The 20,445-nt window shown below is 59.1% G+C and overlaps 1 protein-coding gene across 1 annotated transcript in view; it reads right to left on the bottom strand.

The window, feature by feature from the left end:
- Nucleotides 1-17,535, bottom strand: part of Bmp7 (bone morphogenetic protein 7) — a 69,236-nt gene extending 51,701 nt beyond the window's left edge. The window contains exon 1 of the mRNA XM_026406785.2: nt 17,118-17,535. Coding sequence (XP_026262570.1) covers nt 17,118-17,535 — 418 coding nt within the window. The remainder of the gene's footprint in view (nt 1-17,117) is intronic.
- Between the last annotated feature and the right edge of the window lie 2,910 nt (nt 17,536-20,445).

Raw genomic sequence — 20,445 nt, 5'->3', positions numbered from 1 at the left:
GCCTGTCGCCTGGCCGGAGGACTGCTCCGTCTCTGTCCTCTCTGCTGATTTCAACTGAGGGGAGGAGAAGGCCAGCGGGTTCCACCATGGCGCTCAGCCAGAGAGCAGGTCCTGGCCCTACCACCCCTGGCCAGGTGGGCATCTACCCGTCTGTGACAAGAGTGACCGCCACTCCGCACTGCAGGACTGAAACAGACCCGGGATTCTCCGGCTCCGGTGTGGTCCAGGGTCCCCCGGGGGCCTGGGAACACAGTGACCTCTGGGCCCCAGGGCAGCACTGCCTCCCCAGCAGGCCTGAGTGGGCGGAGCACACGCACGCGTTTCCAGCCCTCCCCCAGGCCACGGTGCCCGCCTCGGCCCACTTTGAAAGCGCGTCCCGGAGTCTCTGACACGCTGACAGCCCTGAGACGTGAGCACCAGTCCACCACCACGCCACACCACGTGCCTGGCCTGGCAGCTTCCCCCCAGGACCCTGGGAGAAGAACTTCACCCCCTCGACCCCACTCAACTGAGGACGCTGCAGGGTCCCGCACGGGCCCTCGGACCTGGCAGTGTGGACAGAAGGCTCTGCCAACCCCCCACAAGGACTCAGGACAAGTTAACCCACCCGTAGGAGGCTCAACGTCCCCTGTGAAATGGGGACATACAGAGACCCCTGGTGAGGGGTTGATGTGACAGTGGCAGAGCAGCTGGTGGGGCAGGGCTGTGTCCCTCCTGCCCTCCCTCCCCCCACAGCAGGAGGGACCGGCACAGACCCTCCCCATAGGCAGCCAGACGCCCGGGTCAGCTGGGCAGGCACAGCTGGTTTAAGGTACTTTAGAAGCAAATCAAATCAAATGAGAATTTATAATCCTTCCTGAGGTCTGGGTCCCATCAACCTAGGCTCATTAGGCCCAGGGCACGCAGGTGCAGCAGAAGAGACGGTCCTGCTGCCTTCCACGGCCCCCACCTCCCCTTCAAAATAAGAGTCTCCTGCAATGCCAAGCCTGCCCCAGAACGTGGTCAGAGTGTCAGCATCACCTCTGGGAAGGGGCTGGTGCAGGGGTGCCATGGCGGGGCCGCTGTGGGGGACTCGGAAGTCTCCCTGGACCCCACGCGTTCCTGGTCTGCACCAGTAAAACACCCGCGAAACAGCACTGCCGACCCTGAGCCTGTCTCTGGTGTGAGCTCCAGCCAGTGAACAGCTTCTAAGTCACACTTTGTGTCCTGCACAGATGTGACCAGAACATCTGCACACAGACCCCAGGCAGCCCTAGGACTCGGGCTCCTAGGACTCGTTTCAAACAGGATTCTTGGACAACTAAATCTGAATCAGGTTCACCAACAGGCAGGAATCCGTGCCGTGAGAACAGGGCGGTGGTAATCGCGGGTGCGGGTCCCACGGCCCTGAGACACACTGTGCGCCTCCATCTGGGCACCCGCTGGTCATGTGCTCACTCCTCAAAAAGCACCAGCGTTCTGGATCTCACACCGTGCTGTCCACACGTTCATCTCCACAAACAGCTGCATCAGCAGTGAGTGCCTGGGCTTCGTCCACCTGGGTCTGCTGGGCACGCACGTCACTCCACTCTGCATAAGAGGCGCCATCGACGGACAACAGGTCTTTGGAAGGAGACACCAACGCCTCAACCAGCGTTAAGACGTCCGGCTTCAGAAGCATTAAAGCCAAGGACGGAGCATCAGGCCGAACCCAGGGCACCACAGGAGCCTGGCGGGGCCCCTCCCACCCGCAGGGTGCTCCTGTGAGCTGCTCCAACCCCGACCTTTGAACCAGGAACACGGGTGTCGGAACGAAGCTCAGATACTGGTGACTTCCAAATCCAAATGAACGGACTGGCCGTGCTCCCCGGACCAGCCACTCACCTCTGTGCTCCGTTTTCCAGTCTGTAACACAGGGACCATAATAGCACCCCCCACCCCTGAAACAGAGGTCACAAAAGTTTAAATAAATAAATAAATAACAGCAGGGGGTGGGTGGGCGCTTGGCACAGTCAATCCTCAACAAATTTCAGCGACTTGGATTATTATTATAATGAGTAACTCCTCTATAATTAGACAGCAGACACGCCTACACCCCCAACTCGGCCACGGGGGGCCCGGGGCTGGCTCCCAACGGCGCTGTGATGTGTCCCATGTACCTTACAGCAGCTGATTCATGGGCAAACATGTGACTCAAGCCACCTCCCACCCAAAAAGACCTGAGTTGAACGCAGCAGCGCCACCCACCCCCAGGATCTCGGGTTCACTCTGACTTTTTCTTTCTAACACTTTCTGGGCTCCACTGTGGGTTGGCTCCAAGCATCACACCCCATAAAGCCCCCTTCGAGGCAAGAAAGGCGGGAAGGACAGCGAGTCCTGCCTGCTCAGCCATCTCCCTCATCAGGAAGCAAATGTTTTTCAGCACCACCTCCTGGCCCCTCCGCCACCAGCAGATTTCCTCTTGTGACCTCAGGTTGCTGCGAGTGGCCCCCTCCCACCCACAGACCAGGGAGCGAGGAATGAGTGAGGCAGAGTAAGGAGGGAAGCTGTCCAGCAACGGGGACGGGAGGCGTGGACAGGACGATCCCCACATCCTCCGGCGCCTTCCAGCTGTGCGGGTCCTTCCTTAAGGCTCGGGACGCAGCCTTCCCCACCCCACACCACCAAGGCCCTCGGGATCGACCTCTACTGCCTGCAGCCAGAGAATTCTGGAAAACGTACTTTTGTTCACACCAAGTGTACACTGCAGAGAATCAGCTCCTGGAAACAGCACGGTCCCCCTCCTCCTGCAACCCCAGACCCCGTCGCATCAGTGCCCCCGGGGAGCAGCAGAAGCGCCCGGGTGCCTGGACTGGACCCTGCCTGCTGGGAGAAGCTCTCCGGGCTCCGAGTGCAAAGCCTCCACCAGGGTGGACCTCTCTTCCCACCAGCCCACCCCTGGCTAGCAGGCGCTGGAGGAGCCTCAGCCTGCCGGGGGTACCTCCGTCTGCTCGTCCTCTGCCCAGAGGAAGCAGGAGCACCTGAGCCACCAGCAGGACTCAGGCCAAGCGCTGCCCTGGCCTCGGCCTCCTCCAGGGACAATGCTGCCAACCTCGAGGAGGATCTTCAGCCAACCACTGCCGTTGGCTTGAGCACCGGGCACGGTCACATAAAGCTACCGTGTGCCTGGAGAGTGAGACCTCTCTGTGGGCCGCAGTCAAGGCCAGCGGCAAACCATTCTGCGTGTTCACGGTGGGACTCTATTCATCAGAGGCTGGAAATCGGCTAGGGCCTCCATTTGTCTGTGCATACAGTGGAGCCAAACCATGCACACACTTCCTAAATCCACCAACATACAACACAGCACACACCCCAGAGGGAGAGAAAAAACTTAAATGGTTTAAATGCAGCCACCCAAGCAGCACGTCCAGCCTGTGTACCTCACCTCCCGCTGCGTAGGCTCCAGGGTGTTTCTACAGCTTCCTCTCCTCCCCTCTCCTCCCCTGTGGCAAGAGCTATCCTCTTGAACCTGTTCAGCCCACGAGACAAGAGGTCTTCTAGTTACCTCAGGGAAACCAGGCCAAGAAGGAGAGCTCTTTGGACCCTTCTCCTCCTGGAATGTGAGACTGGATGAGGATGCAATGCCTGGGGCTGTGGCAGCTATCTTATATCCAAGGGTTGGCTGGTCGGAGGACCTGGGCTTGGGGGAAGCTTATGGCTACCCGGATGGAATCACTGAGCTCTACCCTAAACTTGCACTCACGCCCCTGAAGACCTGCTGTTTTGGGGGACCATGATGTGCTTGTGTGCTGAAGCCACCCCGGGTATGTGACCCGCAGTGAAGAAGCCCTACATGAGCCACTGCCCCGCTGCATAGACGCTGACACAGGCATCTCATGATGTCTCCAGAGGGTGACCGTCAGCGGCCATCACTGTGGTGGGTCCCTAAGAACCAATGGAGGAGGAAGGCTTTGTTCTGGCGCGTGGCTTTCGAGATTTCATCCGTGGCCACAGCTCCGATGCTCTGAGGTGAGGCAGGACGTCACAGGGAGGCGGGCGGAGAGCGGCCAGCTCACGGCTGTCCAGCCTGGGACCAGGCACAGTCCCCAGGGCAGGCCCCAGCGACCACGCCCTCCAGCGAGGTCCCACCCCCTCCCGTGTCCACCCCCTCCAGTGGTCCCCTCAGCCTTGACCCCTCCATGGACTGACCCACTGACCAGCCCAGGGTCCTCGTGACCCGTCACTTCCCCACGTCCCTGGCTCTGAACGCTGCTGCCCTGGAACCAAGCCTTCCACTCGAGAGCCTTGGGGGACACTCCAGGGTGTGGGGAGAAGGGCCTGGTGCCACGTGGCCCTGAGCTTGGAGACAAGCAGCAGGAAGGACCTTCCATGCAGGGACCCAGGAGGGAGCAGATGCCCAGGGCACAGAGGGTCACTCTGTCCACTCGATCCTGCCCCCACTGTCAGCCTGGACCCTGGGGCCGGGCGGCGCAGCGCTGTGTCAATGCCCTGGCCCTTGCCCAGGTCCACGGCGGGAACTGAGAAATGACATCACACAGGCTTCCAGACAGGAGGCTTCCCAGGGACACGCAGAGGCTCACGGACGAGGCCACACTGACCTCCCAGGACTCAGAGGGCGGAGAAACCACCCAGGTCACCGTCACTTCCCAGGCGGGTCTGGAAGGCGCCCTGCAGCGGACCAAGGCGCAGCCCCCGGAGGCCAGGGAGGCCATGAGCAGCCCCAGTGCAGAGACACCCCACCCCCAGAAGCGCCCCCTGCAGTGGGGCCAAGCCCCCCAATCTCATGGAGCTCAGCCACTGAGCCCCGAGCCCCCTGGCAACTGAGGGGCACTGAGGCCCAGAGCACACCGACCCCCTCGGCCACACACCAGTGACCTGGACTCCTGGGCAGACAGGCCTGCCGTCCCCCAGGCTGGGAAAGCCACTGGTCATCCCGATCCCACTTCCTCACACTCAAAATAACCAGGGCATCGCGCCATCAGAGTGGCTGGTGGCCCTCACTGAGGACAGAGAGAGGGCAAGGTCCAGGTCAGGGAGCGGAGGGGACCTGGACATGCCACCCCCAAGTCAGAGGACAATAACCCGAGAGATGAGGAGGAACCCGGGCGTTATTCCAGGGGAACCCCACTCGTGGGGTGTTAAAGAGCCTGAATGTGACAGGTCCTGGGGTAGCGGGGACACCCAGAGCAGGTCTGGTGGCTCCCATGGATCTAGGTCCAGTGCTGAGAAACAGATCCGAGTCCACAGGAGCTGGCCGTCCAGCACAGCGGGCCTCTGGCCCTCCACAGCTCCTCGCCTGCCTCAGGACCTGTCCACTCCCCTTTTAGCCAGTGTCACAGCTGGGAGGGCCACCACAGACCCACATCCCCAGAGACGAGCGGCGCCCAGGGCTCCCATCATGTACACAGCCTGCGACGTCCCCTCCACGGCTGCCGGGGAGCTAGGTAGGCACCAGCAGGCGGCGTAGTGACGGCAGGCGGCCAGGGCTGATGCCACAGGTCCCACGAGGCCCGCGGCCCCAGGGAACGGGGGTCTGCACCACACCCAGGCCAGGCCCCACGTCCCCCCCAGGGAAGAAACCGGGACTCCAGCTCGGTGACTGGCCCAAGGTCACGGGGTTGACCGAGGCAGAGGCGGGATTCTAACCAGGTGGTCAGACCCAGCGCCTCAGTCCTGACCCCACCGGAGCCCCTGCTCCCGGCCACGCACAGGGATGGGCCTGGACCAAGCAGAGGTGGGCACTGCAGGGCGCCCATGGCCCACGGGGGACTCCTGGGCCCTCTCCAGAGAGCAGTGAGCCAGAAAGGCAAGCCCAGGGGGCCAGCCCACAAAGGACTAAAGGGCAGATGAAGCTCACCACCACGGGTCAGGGACAGGGATCCTCGGGGGCCCACACTGACCCCTCCAGGCCCTGGGCGTCGACAGCCCCACAATCCACTCTGCCCTGCGGCTGCGGAGCCGAGGAGCCCCAGAGAGCAGCCCACGGGGACACCTGCACCTAGAGCCCTGCGTGTGGACTTCCTGTCCTCTCCCTGTGCAACGTCCACCTCCTTTGGACAGTTTATCACAAACCGCACTGGGCTCGCCGGCTACTAAACCAGGCAGCGGCTGAGGTGGCCCACAGCCGCGAACCACCGCCAGCAGGTCCCCTGCCTTGAGCAGCTTCGGCCTGAAGGAGCCGCAGGCCCGGAGGGGACGTGGGAAAGACCCCCTCTGCCGCCCCTACCCAGCCCCCAGGACCCTGGCCCCAGGGGGCACGATGAGGGGCAGCTGCCCAGCTTCCCTCAGGGAAGGCTGAGGGGAGCCAGAGGGGCCACCCCGTGTGTCCATGATGGTCTTTCAGCACGGTCGGGCGAAAGGTGCAGGAAACCCCTGGGATCCCAGGAGCCGACAACCCGGGCCTCCCTCGGTCTCAGGGTGTTCCGGGCAGGGCAGGGCTGCATCCGTCCAGGGCTGCTGTGTCCACTGTGCCCCATCCCTCTGCAGGAGCCACGCTTCCCGCTCAGCACAGGCAAAGCCTCCCCAGAGGACCCCAGTGGAGAAAGGCGTCCCCCAGCTCTGGTTCTCAGTGGGGGCCACTGTCCCCAGGTGTGACTGTCCCCAGGGCATATCTGCAGTGTCTGGCAGGGGTGCAGCTGGTGGCTAGGGCAGAGGCCAGGGATGCCACGGAGCACCCCACAGTGCAAAGGCACCCCACCCTACCCCCAGAACAGCTGGCTAAAATGTTCCCTGTGACTTCCTAACAAGGCAGGCCGCTTCCAAGTCCCTGGTTCCCGGCCCCGTCCCACCTCCTCCCTGCCCCCTCCCCACCGAATGTGACGACGATGAGGAGCCGGGTCCAGTGGGCACTGGCAAGTAGCTCCGTTTATGGTTTCCTCCGAGAGGAAACGACAGGCCAGCGCCTCGGCCCCATAAACATTTACTAGCCCTGGAAGGTTCTGAGGCCCCGCTGCCATTTTTAAGGGCTTCTCTTTCGAGGTCAAGTTAGTCAGAAACTGGAACTTGAGAAGGAGATGATGGTGGGGGGCGTTCACAAAGTTCAGGGCCAGGAGGGAGACGGAGACCCCCAGGCTCTCCCCACCCGTGAACAAAAGGCTGCTTCCCATCGGGGGTCTCACCAACAGAGAGGGAGTTTCAAAGGCCCCGGGGCCCCGCGTGTGGGGTTCCCCTGCTCTCGCCGAGACCCGTCATGTTCATGGGGCTGAAGGTGGACTCACTGTGGCCTGTGGGGCCCAGCGCCCATGTCCGCGGCAGGACTGACCCTCGTGCCCCCGGCTTTGGAAACAGCACGCCCCAGAACCTCAGGGCACTCAGGCTGCGTCCTGCCGCCTCCCGCAGAGGGGTTTTCTGGTATGCTGGGCCTGGAAAAGCTTCGTCACAAAGAAGAACGCAGAGGGAAACCTCGCCGAGACCAGGTGCCATAACCAGGGTTGCTCCCCTCTCGTTTCTAGACGAGCTTTCTGTCTTGGGAAAGCTTTGGATTTACAAGGAAGTGGCAAAGACAGAGCACAGCGTGGTCCCACGTGCGCACCTTTCCCCAAGAGGCACGTCTTCCGAAAACAGGGCATTTATCAAAACTCAGCAATCGGCCCCGGCGTCACAGCAGCCAGACCACAGGCTCTTCTCAGCTGGCACCAGTCTTCCCACTGATGTCCCTGTTCAGTTCCAAGATCAGGCCCAGAATACCACTCCGCACTTCCTCTTCTTATTATTAAAAGAAAGAAAACTTGACAGGCGCAGACAGAATCTGCCTAGGACCTCTCCCCACCCGCTCCCTCGCCCACCTCCCCAGAGGCTGCTGTCACCCTGGAGAGAAAGGGTCCTTCCAACTAGGCCTCCTGGCAGCTGCACCAAGAGCAGGCAGTGGCCTGTGGTGCCCTGGGTGCGTGTTCAGGTGACGGATGTCACATTGGCTTTCTCTCGACCTCCTGTTTTGAGTCTACCTAGATAAATAAAGAGGAGGCCCCTGCATTGGGAGCACTCCATGGCATTGCTCCCCAGACCTGCACGGGTTCCCCCTCCAGTCCCTGCTCAGGGACAGCCGACCCATGGCCACTGTGTGAATACCAGCCACAGGCGGCAGGTGTTCCAGGGCACACGGGAGGCCCTTCCTGTGTCTCTCCCACGCAGAGTCCTGAGGCACGGCTATTCAGTGCCCATCGACAGCTGCCTCTGGAATTTCCCCACGGAGGGGTGTGAGGTGCACAGAGGGGCCCACACGTGGGCGGGCAGGGCCTCTGCCCTGACATCTATTTCCCAGCCATAAAGACAGAGGGGGGAGGCGTCGTCACAGCAGGATGGGTGACCAGAAGGAGAGGGGCCTGCTTATCTTCACCTCAGTCACCAGAACAGACTAGAGGCCAAGGTCACGGAAGGGGCTTCGTTCCCAGGGTCTCCTCCACTCCCCTCCCTGTTTACACAGCCCTACCCGGTCAGGGGGCCCGAGTGAAGGCTCTGCCTCCAGCAAGACCTGGGCTCGCATGCACGCTGCCCACCACACCCAACTGGGCTGCTGCAGACCCCACCTCCGTAGGACGGGAGGGACCCTGCTCACCCTCGGCCCTAGCACCATCCCCTACTGCAGTGGCTTAGGACATGAGGGTGTCTCTGAAATCCGTGTCTACATCCAGCCACACAAGACCCTGTGTGGGCTGGGAAGAGCCTCGGAGGCCCAGGCAGCCTAAGCAGGTCTCCATGGCGGACGAAGGTGCGTAGAGGAGGAAACCACCCAGTCCGTCTGGAGGAAGCCGCCGTGGCCTGGGTCTCCAGGACCACACAGGGCTCCTGCCTCCGAGCAGAGCGCCTGGCCCAGGCTGAAGCCCCCTCGGCTGAGTGACAGGGCCTAAAGGGGCCAGGCATTCCCGAGCGGGAACCGAGAGAAGCTTTGCTCCGGAACCACGTGAGTACCTGTGAGATGGAAGCTTCCAGAAACACTGGTCTCCAAAGGGGGTATGAGTCCTTGGGGAAAGGCAAGAGGGCTCCATTGGACGCAGGAAAAAATTACAATTGTTAAATAAATATGAAAAATGACAGACATCATGGAAATCTACCAGCCCAGTGTCAACACACTGCCAAGCCCAAGGCTAGGCCGGGGAACAGGGGCCTTGTCTGTGTAACGCAGGGAACAGCACGGCTCCCCTTTCCACTGCACCCCCCACGCCTACACCCCAGGCCTGCCTGCGCCCAGTGACCGGCCCAGTGACCGCCACCCTCCCCTCTCCCTTCCCAGCCCAGACGGCAGTGTCATTCCCACCTCTTCCCTCTGGAGTCAAACCAGTGACACTCAGGACCCGAGCTTGCCCTGCATTGCCCTGTGCCCGTGATGTGCCAGAGCAGGGGGCAGGGGGCCACTCTGGGTGGAGCTGTAACTTGAGCCATGGAAACCCATCTCTGTGACCACCAGACACTGAGGCTGTGGGCGTCTTGTCACCACTTCAGTGATACTGACTAGAAAAGGCTCAAAAATCATCCAAAGTGGGGGCCAGGCCTTGAGCTTGGCGGTCAATCCCCAACGGCTAAACATGGAGTGGAAAGGAAGCCAAGGGCATCCCATCCCGCTGCGAATTTTAGGGACCACAAAGGAAATTAAACTAATACAGTTTGTTCATTAAGACGGCATCTGTGACGACACCACTCGCCTCTGGCCACGGGCAGTCAGCGTCGTGTTAATTCCTGAAGAATCTGTACGGCTCCTCTTCAGGACCCTGTCACCGGAGCTTTATGAAGTAGGAAGGGCGGCAACACCGTGTGGGACCCAGGTCACTCAGGGTGCACTCTCAAAGGTTCACTCGTGGGATGCAGAATCAGACACAAAGGACGCTGCCCAGGATGTCCTCGTCCCGTCGACGCACAGAGAGCCGACAGCGGGAGCCTCCGCCACCAGCCTGAGCAGGGAGCGAGGATGTGTGGGAGACCCCCTCGGGGAAGAGACCCTGACCACAGGCCAGCGCACAGCCACAGAGCCCACCGGACACCTCGGGGCGGTGTGCAAGGTCACGGGTGCTGAGCGCTGGGACCCTTAGGTGCAGCGCCAGGCGAGGGGCTCGGAGCTTCTGTTTTGCTTTGTATTTTTGCCAAATGACACAAAAGTCAGAAAGAGCTGGGATTACAAGACAGCGCCGGCCTCGGTCCCAGGCCTCAAAACAGGCGAGTCCTCGCGCTGGGAACTGGTGCAAGTTCTCCTCCAGAGCCAAACTGAAGTAAGGCAGACGACAAAAGACTGACCCTGGAAAGCTACTGGGGAGATACAGACCTGACCCCTGCGGCCTGGACTCGCGAAGTCAGATTCTCAGACAGCACAGGAGCGCGGAGGATCCCAGGTAGCCGGAGAGAGCAGGGCTCGGGCCCCGGAGCCACACAGGGCCTCGACCTCGTCCCCCAGCCCTGCTGCAGAAGCGGTGGGCTGCAGGCACCTGCTCGGGTGGGAAGTAGAAGTGCGGGTCGCTCCCCGAAGGGAACGGCTGCGGCACTCGGACCGGCAGTGTCCAGAAAGGGGAGGGAAGAAATTCTCAGTAATGCGATTTTTCAAAAGTAAGCCTTTTCATTTTGGAATCACTTCCTATTTACAGGTGCAATGATAATACAGAAAGAGCTGAGTGTCAGCTTCCTCAGTTTCAGTCCTCAAGCCCTGAAAACTTGAAATGCCCATCGATGCTGAAATGGAGAGCGACAGCATTACACTCTGTTCATCTTCAAAAGAGTTTGGTGTCCTCTGAATTTCATCGCTCTCTGAAAGAGGAGGGAAGCGCAGTTTGGACACAACTGAAGGGCTACTTTCTTGACATCTTTAAAATAACCTGAGTAGCTTAACCTCAGTATTTTAAGAGTAAGTAATTCCAAGACTGAAAAATATGGACCCACATCTCAAAGCCAAGCTTGATCTGGCCGCCCCAATAAGAGCTACCACTGATAGTGCCCTAATCTGCGCCCGGGTGATACAATTTGCGCTTCTTAAGTATCTGTTGAGGAGGAGATTACCAACCAGCTTTTATAAAGGGAGGAGACAAACTCAGATATGTTAAGTAACTTGCCCAAGGTCCCACAGCTAATAGGCAACCAGTGGAAACAGACACGAGGGTTTAAACTGTCTACAGCGAATCACTGTGGATGCCATTCCATTCTCCCTGCCAAACCACACCCACGGCTGTCACCAAGAACTTCCGTTACACGGCAGTGAAACCCCCCAACCCCCCACTCCATATATCACCCAGAATTAGCTGCAAAGTGTCAGGAAACTTGGCCAGGCAGCCCCAAGCATCGGCGAGGACTGGAAGCCTTCACTGTGAAGCCCTTTATAGAAAGCCGCGGTTGGCAGCCCCCGCGGCTGCATGGGAACAAATTAACATTGGCATTCCAAACACAGGAAAGGAAGGAAATTGGAAACACAGTCTATACTTGGCCAGGCCTTTGAAATACTGTACCATGCTACCGACATCAATTAATGAAAAGCAGGGCTGTGCTGAGAGGCTCTGGTTTGGAAATGCATTAACACACGTTAAACATGTTTGTACAGGAACCGGATTATAAGCACCCTGGCTCCAAAACAATAAAGCAATTACCCTAAAACTGGTGCTCTCTCCAGTCGCCATTAATTCAATCCACCCCACGAGGATCAGCGCAGGCTTTGCGCCGCTCCCCACAACGCCTTCCGACACGAATGTTGAAAGGACAGTGTGGCACACACTACCCTGGGCTTGACGTCAGGAAGTGTCAGGCTCCGGGCACGCCTAGCACCCCCATCATAAACACTCCCCCGGGTGGGGGTGCGGGGCAGCTCTGGGGCTCACTGGCAGTGCCCTCTCACTTGGGGTTCGAGCGATTTTTTTCGTGGAGAAGGTTAACGACGAAATGTCTGTTCCCCATTAAGAAATACCGAGTTGCATTTTTTGTCAAATAGTATTTGTCAAATGCCATTTGCTGCAAAACCCGGAATTCCATCCCAGCTGAGCACAGAGCTCTCAGCAACTGGCTCCCATAACAGCCGCGGCTGTACACGGGATCATTTGCAGTGAGCAAGCCCTCCTGCCTGGATAAACGGTTGCAGGGATTGGGAAGGAAAACTCTGTGGCAGCACAGACTCACAGCCAACGCAGAGCAAGCGCCCACTTCTCAGTTTGCAAAACTGCTAGGGGAAAGGATCTTAGACGGGTGAGGGGGGGTCCAATATTTGACCTGCCAGTCTCTGGCAAGCCCAGCCTCCCCAGGACCGGCCTCTGAAGACATACCCACCTGCTCGGCGTCCTGGCATCTGGGACCCAAGCCCCAGATGTCACCCTCATCTCCTCCCTGCTCCGTCATCCCGATGACGTCAGCCCTCAAGTCCACACCGATCTGGGATCCATCAGGCTGGAGCCGTTGGGGTGTGTAAAGCTAAATGTGTTATCATTTTCACCACAAATTAACAGTTTCTATGTAAATATTGGTATTTCCTCACCCCACGGAGGCAAGGGAGGCGCAATGGCACCAGCGCATTTGATTTAAACTAATTAAAAGCAGAGGGTCGTGCAACTCAATATATTGATTTTACCAGTGGGGCTTAAATCTTTCATAATAAGTGTACACAGCTGCAGCACTCCCTGCCACCAGCTCCAAGGCTAATCCTCACATTCCTGCTGACAATAACATGACAGGTCCCACACATCCCTGCCTGTGCCCTCACCCAGCGACACTGCCACAGCGCATTAAGACGAAGCTTTGCAGCAGCAACGCCAAGAAACCAGCGTGTCGACAGCCCCCAGCTAACTCCCAAGACTGAACTCAAGAAATGACCGCGGCCAGCAGTTTGGTGCAAAGGGCTCCCCATCCCCAGCGTGCAATGCCTGGGCAGGCTGGGGAAGGGCGGAGGAGGGCAGCATTAGGACACTCTGATGCTCACCAGGGGCCAAATATGACCTTACCGAGGGGGGGAGGGCGAGATATTAAAGCGATACGCGTGATCAATCAACTTAGACGGGACTCTCCCTGGAATGAAATCATCACTTGCCTCCGAGTTCAGCGGACATGTGATATTCGCTCACATCGCAGGCATGCCGGTGGTCAGGGGATCGTCCACCAGCTGTGTTTATCTGGGTGAAGGCTTGATGTGTCTGCAGCACCAAGGTGAGGCCTGAATCTCAGCTCTCACAGGCTGCATCTCAGAAGAGCTTTCCTCTCTGTGGATGCAAAGAATCATCCCCCTTCGCTGCCCCGGAACCAGCTCTTATCTGGGCCTTTGGGTGGGACAAGAGAAATGACGACCTGGAGTTAAAAACCCAAAGCAGCCATCCAAGCTGGCATCCAAGGGCTCAGACGGACCTTGCCTTGATTCCAGGAGGCAAATACATAGAAGATCCAAAAAGTTCAAATCTGGGTCACATATATCCTTGGGAAAAGGGGAGGGGGGGAGAATCTTTGATTTATATAAGCAGGAAAATGAGGTTTAAAAGAAGTGATTTTGAAAGGGTTACTAAAAACACAGCTGTTGGTACACTCCTGTAGCAAGAAGGAGAGGAAGAAAGAAGAGGAAAGCCTGTGTGACATCTATATTAACCTTTGGCTGCTTACCAGGGAGGGCCGCGCAGGGCTGGAATGCGGAGCAGCCCCTTCCAAATTCTAACACAAGCCAGGTTACAGCTGCAGATGCCTGCGGCCATGCGCGCGGAGCACTCCCTGAAGGACGTTTCTAAACTGTAACAGAATCTTTCTCTAATACTCTACAGTGGTAGGGCCTGTTCCGAAGGGGCAAAAGGAGAGCTCGTAATGCCAAACACTTGTCAACAAAAAGGATAGCCAGATGGTATAAAGCAAAACTCAGAACTACACGCCCTTCCCCTCCTCTCAGGCTGCATTAACAAAAGCCACTTTTATACGCTGACTCCAATAATGATAGGTTTCCAACTTTCTCCTTTTTTTTTTTTTCAATTTAGCTTCGAAGATTAAACAAATTTCATTCCTTCATAACCTGACCCAGAGATAAACACGAGTCGCACACCCCATGCCAGCCGGCGTCCTCAGAAGATTCCAAACAGAGCTGCTGGGTTTCTCCAAAGAAAGAGTGGGGAGGACTCAGAGTTCGAGAGGCAGTCCGCAGGGTTGCCATCGCCTGGGGACTCTTTAAGAGAGGGTAGCCTGTTTTGAATTCCAAAATTAAGTCTACCCAGAGGAGTCAGGGGCTTGTTAATCCAAACCAGTTTACAAATCTTGCCATTGAACTCAAGGGGGCCAGGCTGGGAGGAGGTGAGCCCCCTCCTATAGCTCAGCTGGAGTGCCACGGGGCTTGCTCACACCCTGATCTTTGTCATGGGTGCAGCCTAAAGTTCCCACTCCCAGCACCTGGTTTTGTCGTAAAATCTCCCCTCTAGTTTAGATCCCGCTCAGCCTGGCAAAAAGCTCGGATTCCAAGAACGACTTATAGGAACAAAAACCAGTTTGGCTGCAGACAGAGGAAGAATAAAGGCACCAGGTCTGCAAAAGCCTTCAGAATCCAGGCAGGGGTCCCCAGGCAGGCAGCCTGGCCGGGCAGCAGAGGTATGCCGGAGGGGGAGGGGCAGCAGAGTAAGTCAGCCGCCCCCCAAGACCCTCATGGTGGGCCCCAGAAATCCTCCCCATGGTAACAAGCCGGGGCTGGACACAAACATGTGGAACTTTCTCACTCTTAGGGACAACGTGAGAATAAACTTGGCCTTAGAAAACGTTGCATGTTGCAGGTCAACAGGATTGGCAGTCCCAGGAAAGACATGCCCTTCCTCAGCAAACCCAGCAGACTCGTCCCACCCCCCACCCCTCTCCCAACTGTCACCCCCAAATCCCTCTTATGGAGAAATATTTCAAGTCATGCACAACAGAAAGAACAGGCAGTTAGTTAAAATCCTGGGCAGAAATTAAAGGCCACCCTTAGGGGCACCTACCGGAAGCCTCATTGCCAAACGGCAGCCCAGGTCTTCCCCTAACTAATTTAGGGACAGAGTGGAAAAGAAAATAAGGTCAGTGTGTGCTGTTAAAAGCCACTCTGCCATCTAATTTGGAGTGATGTTCCAGAAAGCTGGACCTGAGAAAGTCAGCCCAAGCCAGCCCGACTGATTAAGAGGCTCAGACAAGCTGGTCTTTGTCCTTTCAAGATGAAAGAAATGGATTCAAAGGTGGTGTACAGCCAGAGGAGGAAAACCACCCAGCTCTGGCCTGCCCAAGCAAGTCCCAGCTTGCTCCCAAAGCCTTGGGGGGAGCAACAGGCCCAGCCCCAAAGTTCCCAGGAGTCCCCAGTTAGCAGCCTGGTCCTTCTCTGGGATGCAGAGCCCAGGTCCCACCACACGGCAGGTCCAGAAGCACCAGGGCACTATTTGAGCTGGGTTTGCAGAGCCTGCTACAGAAGCCAGGGATTACAAATACTTTTTTAATGACCCTAGCCAGGCTCTGAATGCATCCACTGGGACCTGCTGTGTTCAGTGAGAGTCACAGGACTTAAGCAGAACAGGAGATGCCATAAATACACCCCTGCCCCCCCCCCACCTCCCCCAGGAAAGGACTCTCCTCAACCCTGGCCTCAGGAGAACTACAGAACTCTGACATTCATTATTGTATTGATATGCATGGATTTAGAATTCTCCTTTCGTTTTGGCTATTGCTAATAAATACACAGGTTAAAATCTCACAAAGACAACAGCACGGACAATGAAAAATCAGACCCAAGCTCCCACCACCCTAAGCCCCGCCCCCAGCCCAGTAAAATCTCTCTCCAGTTCACCAGGTCCTCTTCCAGTGGAGCAGGGATGATGGAGGAGAGCAAGTGTCACCTCACTAGCCCGCACCTTGCGCTTTCCCATACATTTTGGAAGATGGCTGTGAACCAGGTCATAGGGGGCTGCCTCATTCTTACCTGATTGCTTTAGTGTCAACCTTCAGTTAATCTGGCAACTCATCCTCCCCCACCCCTTGCTTGCTGAACCTCATTTCACTATTTGATTTTGACTATTATTAAGGACAGACAATGGGCTCCCAGGAACCCCAGGGACCTTATCTGGAATGGAAGCCTCCAGGCGGACCCGCGCTTCCCGGAGCGCCCCCTCCACGCCCCAGGTGCCCAGCGTGGGGCTCCGAGCAACATTATTTCCAAGTTGACACAGCGCCCGTGGGCGTGTTTGCCTTCTTGACTTAGTTCGGGGTTTTCGCAGCAAGTTACACAAGTAGAATGAAAGAGGCTCAGGAAACAGCACTATCCGGGCGCGTTATCTCGGAAACCAAATATTTGATCGTCAGTCCTACAGCGCGCTGCCAGGGGTTAGTTTGAGCGAGTCCGGTGAACATGGAGCAAAGAGGGAGGGGGAGCCACCCGGGCGCGCTGCAGCCCCAGCCTCACGTCCCGGGGTCCTTGAGGCTGGGGTCAGGAACCAGGCCCCCCAGCCACCCCCCGCGGCGGCTGCTCGGAGATCCCGCGCCACTCCAGGGCTAAAACCCGTGGTTTGCGCGCCACACGTGATAAACGCTGAAAATGGATTCTGCCCGCCCGGGACCTATCATTAAATATTTAAAATAGCTCGCAATGGCAACGTTTCTTCCCCAGCTCCAGCCAAGAGAGCTGAGGTGGGCGCCCGGCGGCTGGGCGAGGGGCCGAAGGCGCTCGGGGCGCACAGCAGGCTAAGGAGGACGCACCGCGAGGGAGCAGGTAGGGCTTGCCCGGCGGGAAGGGCAGTGCGACGCCCGCGATGCCCCGGCCAGGCAGGCCTCCGAGGGGTCGAGGAGGGGCCGGAAGGCAGCTTCGCCGAAAAGGGCCCTTTAAATCCAGGTAGCGCGGGCCGCGCGGGCCCGGGACAGCTCACATGACCCAGCCCGGCTCTTTGAACTGAGCCGCGGCGGGGCGGGCGGGCGCCTCCTGCCCAGGAGATGGGCCGACGGCATAATGCCGAGGAGACTTCGGACCGATCCCTTCCTCCTAGTAACCCCCACAGACCGAGTTGAGCCCGGCCCTCACTACCTGGGGTGGGGTAGGGGGGCGCTAAGCTTGGAGTCCACTGGGGCCCGGGGTGGGAGACCCTCGGTCAGGCACTGCGGTTTTGCAAACGGCCAGGAATGGAAAGATGGGCGGGCTGGAAGTAAGAAGAGGTCCCCTCCCTGTCCCAAAGCGTCCCTGACACAGATGCACACCCCTCCCTCCTGCCCTCACTCACCGAGGTTGACGAAGCTCATGACCATGTCGGCGTCGGTGAGGAAGTGGCTATCTTGCAGGCTGGCCAGAGGGGGGCCTTGGGTACTGAAGACGGCCTTGTACGGGTAGGAGAAGCCTTGGCCGTCGGGCCCGCCGCCCTCCTCCACCGCCATGGCATTGTACAGGTCCAGCATGAACATGGGCGCAGAGTTGTGCTTGCCCTGGAGGTGGGGGCGCGGGCGATGGGGCAAGCCCAAGATGGAGAGGATCTCACGCTGCATCTCCCGTCGCTCCTGGCTGCGGAGGCGCCGGTGGATGAAGCTTGAGTGCACCTCGTTGTCCAGGCTGAAGTCGGCCAGGGCGGAGCGCAGCAAGAACAGAGGCGCCCAGAGCGCCACTAAGCTGTGTGGCGCCGCAGCGCGCAGCGAGCGCACGTGCATCGCGCCGATTCTACGCGCGATCCGGGCTCGCGGCACCCCGGCCCGCGCCGCCCCAGGTGGCAGAGCGGGTAGGCGGCGGTCCGCGCCGCTCGGTCACTTGCTGCAGACGGGCCCCGCTGCGCCCGCGCCAGACATGGCCACTCCCCGGCCGGCTGAGCTCTGCCCGGACCCCCGCCCCTTGCTCGGCGCTGGTCCGGGGCCCCTCGCCCCGCACTTGCCGGGACGCACCGCAGGGCTTGGAAACCAGCTCCAGCGAGCGAGCGAGAGAGCGAGGAGGCGGGCGCGGGTGGGAGGAGCAGCCAGCAAACCTAAGAGTCCGGAGAGCGAGTGCCGGGGAGGCAGAGAGGCGGCGGCGATCGAGCGCTCCTTCCTCCGGCTCCTCTCCCGCCCTCGCCCTCGGGCGCGGGCGACCCACCCTCTTCCGACCTCTGGCGCGGAGAGCAAGAGCCCGGAGTCGCCCCTCCAGCCCTGCACGCGCTGGATCGCACGAGAGGCCGCGTCGGGAGCCCCGGAGTGGTACGCGCTGGGGCCTGGGAGGAGGAGGAGGTGGAGGAGGACGGGCTTCCAGGGCCCCTCCCGCGCCGGCGGCCTCCCACCTGCCCTCGGCCCCGCCCTCCCCCAGTTGTGCCCAATGGGTTCATTCATTCCTTACAGTGCGCCGGATAAATATTTACCAAGCGCCCACCGGGTGCCCAGTACCGGAACGATAGCCGTGGGGATGCGGAGGGGGGAATCCGTGCCGGCCCTGCCCTCCTGGGACTCGCAGCTGGGACCAGGAAGGAGGTCTGAGCCGACCCACGGAGTAGGGCTGCGGTGGGGAAAGGAAAGCTGGGGGGAAGCGCGGGAATAGGAGCTGGCTGCTAGGGAGCGGCGACCCTTGGCGCCGACTCGTCACTTGGTTCTCCCATCACTCCCCCTACTCCCGCCACTCGACCCCTCCACAGCTCCCCCAGCATAACTTCGCGCTGGCCCTTCTCACGGCCTGGAACTCTCCCGGTCCCCTCCCCCGCTCAGGTGCCACTTCCTGCAGGAGACCTTTTCGGAACAGCAGAGCTAAGGTCGCTTCCTCCCCTCACCCCACGTACACTTGTTTGATTTTCTGTGATTTCTCTCACTGTCTGGAATGACGTCGTCTTTGTCCTCCTGTCGCCCTCCCTAGAAACCCAGGAGCTACCCAGCGGATCTCGGTAGCTCCTGTGCTCCAGGTGCCTTGAACCTGGGTGGTATGCGCTGGGAGCCACTGTGGCCACACATTCCATATTCATTGAGTGCCTAAGAGAAATCTTTGTCCCCCACCCCCTGCCAGGCTTTGAGACCATTCCACCCACCCCTCAACCTGAGACAGGTCCCCCAGCCCACCCTCTCAGTCCGCCCCTGACCCTGCCTGAGCACAGCTTTTGCAGGTAGGGCCCCCCAGGGGCTGAGCCCAGAGACCTCCCTCCTCTTCCCTCTAATCTTCTGTCCATCACAAAGGACAGTTGGCCTACCCCACCACGCAGACCCCCTCACAACTCAGAACTGAAGATCTCTGCTCTGGGGGACTTTGAGGGCATCACCTCTCCATGGAGCCTGTTTCCTGGTCTGTAAGACTGAACCTCACCCCAGGTTGGCCCTTGTGGCCCCCTCCCCAGAAGCTGGGCTTCCATGGAGAATCCTGGGGCAGGCTGGCACGATCCCTGAGGGACTGAGCTTGGGAAAAGGGCTTTTGTTGGGGACACTCTGGCTAGGCCTTTCTTGGGGACTGGAGCAGGAGGGCTGGGGAAGACATCCTGGTCTTTTACAGTTTCCTTGAGCACAGGTCTCCTGCATGAGGCTCTGTGGGTCTCCCTTGGGGTTTTTCAGATAACATGGCAGCCTGGGAGGCTTGAGGCCAGGTTAGGAGCAGCAACCTGAAGTCTGCAGGTGCCAGCCATTCCTACATCGGCCTCAGGCTGGGAGACTCCACGGATTCTGAGCTCCTGGCCAGTCAAGGCCCACAGAAAGGCCGGCTCCCACCCCACGCTCCTGACTTCTCCCTCAGCACAGAGGCTAGGCGGGGTGGCCCAGGGCCTGCAGCTTGTGCAGCTGCCCTGGTCTCCTGCTGCACAGTCACCACACCGCAGTTCTTAATAAACAATGAATCAAGGACCCCATTTTCATTCTGCATTAGACCCCAAACATTATGTGGCCAGTCCCACTGCCAAGTCCAGTGCTGGGCAGGAGGACACAGTGGAGAGTGGGCCCGTGTGCGGCCTCCATGGAGAAACGAGTTCAGGCCCAGAAGACGGAGCAGGAGCCTTCAGCTCGGTTTGGGGACTGGGGCAGAGGTGTGCTTGTCCATCACCTTTCTCCAGAAGGGGTGCTGGAGCAGGCAGAGGAGGCACACCAGGTATGGCATTGTGCAGTGAGGAGATCTGACCCAGAGACTACTGGGGAGGGGCAGGAGTGTCACTGGTGTCCAGTGTCCATCAGAGAATGTGCAACTCAAAAGCCAGGGCACTTCAGCCTGTCTTAAGTGACAACAGGGAGGGGGAGGTGAACAGGGTGAGGTGATGGGGGTGGGCTGCCACTGACCTGCATCCCAGGCAGAGGATGTGGAGACAGAGAGCAGGCCTGCCGCCCAGCCCTGCCTGTGCCCAGTGTTGGCTTGCCAGACAAAGAGATCGCTTCTTTCCAGAGCCTTCTCTGCCTTTTAACCCACCCTCCAATTCTTGTGGGCATCTCACTGGCAAGTAAGGCTGGTCCACTGCAGGGCAGCCACCCTGGGTGCTGCAATTTACATATGATTTACATATGCTTGCCAGTCTGTCCGGGGGCCAGTCTTGTCCTCCCTGAGCAGCAGGGAAGGCCTTGCAGCAAGCTCTGGAGTTCTTTGTGCATCTCCCCTGCGCCTGGCACATGGCAGGTGCTCAATAACTACCTGTTGAGTGA

This window comes from Urocitellus parryii, chromosome 6 (genome assembly GCF_045843805.1).
Source record: "Urocitellus parryii isolate mUroPar1 chromosome 6, mUroPar1.hap1, whole genome shotgun sequence".
NCBI classification, from domain to species: Eukaryota; Metazoa; Chordata; class Mammalia; order Rodentia; family Sciuridae; genus Urocitellus; species Urocitellus parryii.
This window is presented reverse-complemented; position numbering and strand designations above follow the sequence as displayed.